At 41.1% G+C, this 8,776-nt stretch overlaps 1 protein-coding gene across 1 annotated transcript; it reads left to right on the forward strand.

Moving 5' to 3' along the window:
* Nucleotides 1-594: 594 nt before the first annotated feature.
* On the forward strand, nt 595-8,743 carry LOC143713547 (G2/M phase-specific E3 ubiquitin-protein ligase-like; the record flags this gene model as incomplete). Its single annotated transcript, XM_077204870.1, has 8 exons — nt 595-712; nt 798-959; nt 3,879-4,234; nt 4,717-5,030; nt 6,568-6,749; nt 7,259-7,431; nt 7,626-7,840; nt 8,571-8,743. Coding segments are annotated over exons 3-8 (1,293 nt in total), but the record flags the coding sequence as incomplete, so codon positions are not given.
* Nucleotides 8,744-8,776: the final 33 nt, after the last annotated feature.

Below are 8,776 nucleotides of genomic sequence, written 5' to 3' on the forward strand. Positions count from 1 at the left end.
TCACACAGATAAATAATGAGAGAAGAAGAGAACAGCAAGAGGAGAGACGACTTCAGGCAAGTTCAATTAATCAACAGTGCTTCATTTTTCAACCGTAATTTTCAAATTGCTGAGAAAAATTGTAAAGAACAATGCATATCGTATGACAGTTCAACAGTTACCTACAAGGACTCAGTTAGTTTCTTATGGCTGTCCCATAATCAAGACCAAAAACCACCAAAAATTATAAGGGTGGTCCATAAAGCAACACCACATTATGCTTCCAATCTAAGAATCTTAGAGCTTTGCCATTCACACTGTTTGCTTTGTTGAATATAATCACTGCTGCAATCAAGTCAATAATGTGAGCAATCAATGCTTGTTGGTCAAGACTTGTAAAAAAAAAAAACATGATAATTGCGAATACAGATAAAAATAAGATGCTGTTTTGTATAAACTTGTGATAACGGAGTGTGTTGTAGTGTGAAAACTTATTATGTTAATTTAAAAAAAATGATAATTTCACAAAATACAGTAGGAATGTAGGCTTCTATTCGGTTTGTATTTTAGGAATTCCATTATGAACTAGTAAAATACTTCTGTTTCATAGGTCATACGTGAGAGGATACAACTGTCTGCAGTTTTCCCTTCAGAGGGAGATGTTCCATTTCAGTTTCACTATCCGGATGGGCCTCGGAAACGCAGACATTTTCAGCTGCAGAACACTATACAAGTAACAGCCAGTTGATGTGTACATCTGTATTGTAAGTTTTCAGATTTACATAAGTTGTTAATTGCAACTTGTTCCCCTTTTCTAGCAACTCATATCCTATGCAGGAGCAGTGGATTCAGCGACCGAATCACTCTGCTTGATATCACACAGTCCAGCTGTTGTAATAACGAACTCATCTAATGGGAACATAGGAGACTACATCACCCAATCCACCACATTTTTTGTTCGCTGGATTGGAACTGAAGACGTATGTTATACATTTTTTTAATTGTGCGGATAAATTGACGAAACTAAAGCCTCAAAAACTGTTATCAGTTTTAACTGATAGGACTTTAGAATTAATTTAGACCTCTCAAAGTCTGTCAGGGGTGTCCCTGTGTAGGCTTATGATACAGATCAAAACTTTGTGTGCAGGAAGATATGTAATGTTAGTTCCCTTTCGTATGGGAACTCCTACGTCTCGTCGGAGGAGTTTCCAACGAATTGGGATCACGCTAGGGAGACCAATTGCCTTCGAGTGAATTAAAACGAGCCAATAAATATTGGCATGCGGGATTTGCATTCCGCGTCCCGCCTAGCAATGCGGATATAAAGGCGGAAGCGAACGCACATACCATTGCTTTTAGCTTCGGAGCCGAAAGGCTGTCTCCAAGCAGAGGTCAGCCCACTGGCTAGTGGATGCTATCGTCCGGACTTATGAATCCCAGGACGTACCTTGCCCACCCAGGTTGACGGCTCACTCCACTAGGAGTGTCGCTTCCTCTTGGACTTTGGCGCAAGGTGCCTCACTGACAGATATCTGCAGAGCTGCGGGCTGGGCGACACCTAACACGTTTGCCAGATTTTATAGCTTACGTGTTGAACCGGTTTCCTCCCGTTTACTCGCTACGGTCAGTGGCGCGAGGGAATAGGTTCTGTCGGCTTGCTGCGCCATTCCGCCTTTATGAGCTGGATCTGTGCGCCTTTTTGCTCCTTGGTTCCCCAACAAACGGCTAACCTTCTGAGCTCCTCCATCACTCCTCGGCATCAGGCGTGGCGGACCGCCTGACGCTAGGTCTATTACCTCTCTTAGGAAGTTGCTAGTAGACTGAGTGACCTTCACCATGACTTCCTCGTGATCAATTTTTCCACGTTCCTGCTACCCTACGGGCTAGCTCCGTGTCTTCCCCTCGACAGACTCACTCTGTCGTCCTTGCTGGGTATGCTCCCCACCCTACGGGCTGGGACTACCTCGAGGACTCCCATATGTTTTACTACCCTACGGGCTAGTTCATATGTGTATTCAGTGCCTCCCTTCGGGCTGGCCGGGGGCTCCGCAACGTTCCCACATGGGCACGTTTCCCCAGTGTTATCCAAATCCACTGAGCGGGTCTTGCGGAACAGCAGTGTGATTTCCTCTTAGCTAGCTCCCGCCCGGAAGAAACTGAGAAACTGCTTGGCGGGCAGCTTAGCTGGGCTCTGGAAGGGGCGAGACGACGAGATGTAGGAGTTCCCATACGAAAGGGAACGTCTCGGTTACGTATGGTAACCCTCGTTCCCTGAGTAGGGAACGGAGACGTCTCGTCCCGTCGCCATGTTTGCTGTACCTTCGCGGGGGACTGGACACCGTCCGGCTCCTCAGCGTAAAGCAATGGTATGTGCGTTCGCTTCCGCCTTTATATCCGCATTGCTAGGCGGGATGCGGAATGCAAATCCCGCATGCCACTATTTATTAGCTCGTTTTAATTCACTCGAAGGCAATTGGTCTCCCTAGCGTGATCCCAATTTGTTGGAAACTCCTCCGACGAGACATCTCCATTCCCTACTCAGGGAACGAGGGTTACCATACGTAACCAAGACGTTTTTTTGGACAGGATAGTGTAAATGGGGGGGGGGACAGATTCAGATTTGAACCCGCAAAAATACTTTTTTTCTGTACCTCCAAATACTTTCAAGTTAGCCTGTGTCGCCACCATACACATCAGCATAAATGCTCCTGATAAATTATTTGTTATTAAGGCATTAACACACAAACCATTGTTATAACATAAAAGCAAGCAGCTCCTGCGTGCATGGTTTGGCATGACTGTGCGCTCCCTTAATAATTCCTAAAAAGCTGACAGTTCATCTCGATCTCACACATCTGTTATTATCAATGAAGCTTTCGAAATATATACACATTGTTTGTTATTAGTAGAGGATTTGCCAGCATACAGAATTCAGCACTGAACAAAAAGTCCGTTTTGAGCGGTGAGGGGAGTCCATCATAAATGCTTCTGATTGGCCATTGCGTTCAAGAAAACAACACATATGTCTGTGATTGGTTACATTGCTCAACGCTTTATTCTCCCTCAACCCGCACACACAGAGTGCATTACCGCCCGCGCTCCCTCTTATAGCGTATACAAAAAATCACAATAATTGAGAATTTTTCCAATTCAAGTCATTTCAAGTAAATAGGCACAAGTCCGAGGCAAGTCTAAAGTCACAAGTAGCAAGTCTAAAGTCAAGTCGAGTCTTTTCAGAGATCTAGTCAAGTAAGTCTCAAGTCCAGAAAATTGCGACTCGAGTCTGACTCGAGTCAAGTCATATGACTCGAATCTCCACCTTTGATAACCAGTGATACATTTTTAAGGATTCTTTTATGAATAAAAAGTTAAAAAGAACGGAATATAAATACAAATATTTCATACATTTACAATTCACTAGGATTTTTTTTTTTTACTTTCAGATGACAATTACAAGACGAGGTAATTTCAGTTACATGGCATGTCAAAATTAAACATGTAACCTTCAGAATTATTGATGTTCTGTTGACCTCTGGAATGAAGGGGTAACTCATACACTACAGATGAATGGATAATCTGTAACTACCAGAATCTGCTGTAAAAAAACAAACAAACAAAAAATTCTGTCAACTTAAAAGTATAATTTGCTATGGTTGCGTGATGATGGAATGACTAATGTTAGTTCAACAAAGGCTAAGTGCTACCTACAGGCATATAAAGTGTAGTGTAGACTTGTGGTTCAAGAAATGTGAAATGATGTGACATAGCCTACCTTTGTGACATTACCATTTTATTAATTATGCAGCAATACCTACTAATCACCCTTTTCCTTTTCCTACTACTAATCACCCTTTTTTCTGCTTTAGAGTAACCCAATGTTTTCAATGTGTTTTAAACAGGACTCTTTTGAGAATTTAACACCTGCTGGAGTCAACCAAGCTGAAGCAGCCATTCCTTCCAACCCAACTTTTCCCTCTGACTCCATAGACACTTCCAACCCAACTTTTCCCTCTGACTCCATGGACACTCCAAACCCAACTTTTCCCTCTGACTCCATAGACACTCCAAACACAACTTTTCCCTCTGACTCCATAGACACTCCAAACACAACTTTTCCCTCTGACTCCATAGACACTCCAAACACAACTTTTCCCTCTGACTCCATGGACACTTTCAACACAACATTTCCCTCTGACTCTATGCACTCTCTGGCCTCCACCTCTACCTCGACCAGCACAGCAGTGAGTGATACTAGGTAATATATATATTTTTTTTTTTGTACTACAAACTACAATTGTATGATCCCAGTCCCTCTATGCTCATTGTATGTGATAATTAGCAGTGGCAGTGTTCACTGATACATTCAGTTTGTCACTAAACAGTACAAGAGTACAGTTTGAAAGCTTGCTGAAGCCTATGCAGTGCATTCAGAAAGTTTGGTCTATTAAATTGATTGGACATGATTTGGAATGGCACACACCTCTATAAAAGGCCTCACAGCTGACATCACATATAAGAGCAAAAAACAAACCATGAGGTCAAAGGAACTGCCTGCATAGCTCATAGTCAGGATTGTTGCAAGGCACAGGTCTGGGGAAAGCTACAAAACATTTCTGCTGCACTGAAGGTTCCCAAGAGCACAGTGGTGTAATGTATTTTTCTGACTTGCTAATTATTTAACATGTTAAATACACACTTAAGACAACTTGGATAACATTGATGTACTTTGTTTTGCAGGCATGACTTGAGGGGGCTGCTCCTAGATCTACAGTCAGCTGTTGATCTGGTTGAGCCTGGACCCACAGCAAACTGCGTAAATGTTGTAAGGTCCAGGGTGCTAGAGTGTGCTTTGAGGACCTTCAGCAGACGAGCATTCAATCCACAACAACAACTCGATGTTGTATTTGTGGATTCGTGCGGATCAGGGGAGGGATCTGTTGACACTGGTGGTCCTACCCGGGAGTTTCTTAGGCTACTGATGCAAGAACTCCTGGACTCGAAATACTTTGTTGGACCCCAGAACAGCAAGAGCCTTGCTCTTGATTCCCTTGGTGGGTAATTTTTTTTAAATATATATATTTAAAAAAGATTGATTGAGTTTTTGATAGACTGATTGATAGATAAAACCAGTACAATCAATTACCTGTCCTGGATAGATATCCAGATAGAAAGTACAATAAGTAGATAGAAAAAGGTTCCAAGGGAAAAAGGTTCCAAAGAGTGCAAAAAACAGCAATATGACAAAATACTAATAAATTTTTTTGTATTCTAGCTGACACTACTATAACATGCAATTTATTCCTGTGATAGTACAGCAGATATTATAACTGCCATCTTAATCTTAAATCTTCATTGTCACATGAGCTTTCAAATATGCTTGTTCACCACACTTGCAACATTTGTGGTGTTGCAACTAGCTGGTGTAAAAATAATGACAGTGTTGCGTCTGTGGTCATGAAATGATGTATCATCATTGTTACCAATCAAAATGTGTGTTCATTTAAATGCAATGTGCTTTTTTTTTAATGATTCCTTACCTTACATTTGTCCTAATTCCATTAAAAAACAAAACTTATTTACATTTATGCATTTGCCAGACGTAAAGTTATTTATAGTGCATACACTTTACGAGCACATGTGTTCCCTGGGATCTAAGCCAGCAGCCATATCACCCTGTAGCCAAGACTGGTTGCCCACTGAAGCTAAGCAGGGCTGAGCTGGTTAGTACCTGGATGGGAGACCTTCTGAGAAAACCAGGTTGCTGCTGGAAGAGGTGTTAGTGAGGCCAGCAGGGGGCACTCACCCTGTGGTCTGTGTGGGTCCTAACGCCCCAGTATAGTAATGGGTACACTATACTGTCAATTGAGCACCGTCCTTCGGATGAGACGTCAAACCGAGGCCCTGACTCTCTGTGGTCACAAAAAATCCCAGGATGTCTTTCGAAAGAGTAGGGGTGTGAACCCGGCATTCTGGCCAAATTTGCCCCATGACCTCTGTCCATCATGGCCTCCTAATCATCCCTAATATATATATATATATATATATATATATATATATATATATATATATATATATATATACCAATTGGCTTCATCACGGTCTCCTCTCCACCAGTAAGCTGGTGTGTGGTGAGCGTTCTGGCGCAATATGGCTGCCGTCGCATCATCCAAGTGATGCTGCACACTGGTGGTGCTTGAAGAATTCCCCCCTCTATGTAAAGCGCTATATAAATGTAATGAATTATTAATTATTCCCTGGGATTATTCACTGTACAATGCAATGCTCTACCTATCGACCTGTGTGAAACCTGAATTATGACACAGATAAAAGAGTAAAATACACTAAAATGAACGTGTCAAACGGGCGCAACTTTTGTAAACGCTCCTATGGGTTGTATTTCAAAAAAGTGACAAATTACCTATTTGGAGGACATGTTGGATTGTTGAATACGGTGCATGTAATTGCAGGATTGCCTATAATGCACTGCGAGAGACGTCATACATTTCACAGCATAATGTGTTTCACAAAATTCACAGCCCCTAGTTGCAAGACAATTGTTTAATTGTGGTCTTCATTCCAATTGTGTAGGCTTATCCAGAGGAACATACAAGGTTTTAGGAATGATTATGTCAGTCTGCCTTGTTCATGGTGGGGTGGGACCCCGTGTGTTCACAGCTCTCAGGCTGTATTCACAGCTCTCAGGGATCCCTGCTCCGCCAGTGAATATTAGAGAGATTTATGACCCTGAGCTGCATGATCAGCTGGACAAGGTAAAGTCGAATCTGCAATGTCATTAATACCTTAACCTCATGGCTAAAGTAACCTTTTTCTATTGTGCTGTTTTATTTTATTTTTTTGGGGGGGGGGGGGGGGGGGTCTGTTGAGTAGATGTAGATAGATTGTTGGTAAATATGGACATGTCAAACATTTAGGGAAAAAAATGACAACACATTTATAGACGCAAAATTCAAATTTGCACATCTAAAGGACCGTATTGTGTATAAACAACTACAATAATAATAGAGGCCCTTGTGCTGACAAGTTATTAGTGTATACTACTAAATTAATAAATTAGTTTGTACTTTCAGTCAACACTGACTGATATTTATAAAAGATGTTACTGTCATGATAGTACGAAGACTACTCCAATTTTTTGTTCATACATCACAATCATTTATTGCACTACGTCTGCCATTATTTTGAACATAAGGATAACACTTCACATTTCCAGCAACAAAAGGTTATTTCTAATAGAACCTCTTCTCTTACTAACTTTTAGATCCAAAGGGCAGAAACCATTGCAGAGACACACACAGCCATGTTGGAGGCTTCAAACAGCCTCCACATGCTCGGTGCCTTATGCAAGGTTTCAAACCTTGACGAACGTCAGGATCTTGTCAATGCAGCACTAACATTCTACCTAGAGGGAAGGATGGAGATGCCTCTCAAACAGTAAGATTACCTGCTTGATCACTAATGTTCTATTAAATGCTGATACTAAAATTAAAGGTAAAAATAACTTTCACTGTAGGGGTTAAGTTTTCATAGATTTGTTACTTTTTCAAATGTGTTGCATATAAATGTATATAACTTCTGATGATTAAAATGTTTGATTCTGACAACATATGTACTTATCTAATTGAAAGACTGAAAGAAGGACTGGAGACATTGGGGGTGCTAAATGCCATAATGGAGCACTCCTCCATTATGGAGGAACTCTTTTGTGGTGGTCCCCCCACCTTGTCGGCTGCCTCCTTGCTGGACCTCTTCGCAGTAAATTACTCCCAGAGAGGAACTAACAGGAGAGCATTGGAAGAGGTTGCAGTTGCCCACTGGCGGGACTGGATTATTGAAGTCGAAGGTGGGTCCTTGTAATTTTAATTTTGTTATTGATTATATTGGCAAGGTATACTATTAAGTTGAGATGTGCCCAGAGCATACCTCCAATTTTGGAAAAGGATGGAAAATAATTTGTGTGTTCTACAGTGCCCTTAAAGGAACAGGGATAGTCTTACTTCATTGCAGTGTTATATGAATTATCACATGAAAATAGTAACTACAAATGACTGACAGGACAATTTTGGAGGTTTTGCAGAACCTAAGTGTCACTGTTAAATTGCTTATTGAAAATTAAATTGTATTATTAAACAAGTGTTTGTTTGGGAAGTTCCTATGCAGTTACAAAGGATTTATGGGTGGTTGCTAGCAATTCATAAGGTACATAGGGGTGGTTGCTGGAATGTTGCTATGTGGTTGCTAGGGTGCTTAGGGTAGTTACTATCATATTGCTCTGAGGTTAATAAGGTAGGGTTAGGGTTCAAATTATGTTGCTGTTAGGGCTATGCAAAAAAAAAAATCTAATAGTGATTACAATTACAGATGCACAATTACATAATCATTCAAAGGAACAATAAACATAAATAACCAAAATGCTACAGAAGAGGAGTAAAACCTTTTTAATATGTTTTAGCTTGCTTATATATGTATAGAAATATGGCATGCAGTTAGTTCAAACAACGTATTTATGATTAGAATCTTTTTTGTGTCACTTTAAAAAAAGATGTCTTGATGCTTTGCTTTTTCTGTTGCAGATGGAGATGCAGAAGTGGAGGTGGATGGTGGGGACACAATGAAAGTGACTCTACAGAATGTGCTTGTGTTTGCTTCTGGGGCATCCGCCATACCTGTATTTGGATTCAAAGAAAGTCCGAATATCACATTTCTACATGAGACCACAAATGGGAACCGGCGGATGTTCCCGGAAGCAAACACATGCACCATTACTTTAAAGTTGCCC

Source organism: Siphateles boraxobius, unplaced genomic scaffold (assembly GCF_051911475.1).
Source record: "Siphateles boraxobius isolate OS27281-9 unplaced genomic scaffold, OSU_SipBor_1 52, whole genome shotgun sequence".
NCBI lineage: Eukaryota > Metazoa > Chordata > Actinopteri > Cypriniformes > Leuciscidae > Siphateles > Siphateles boraxobius.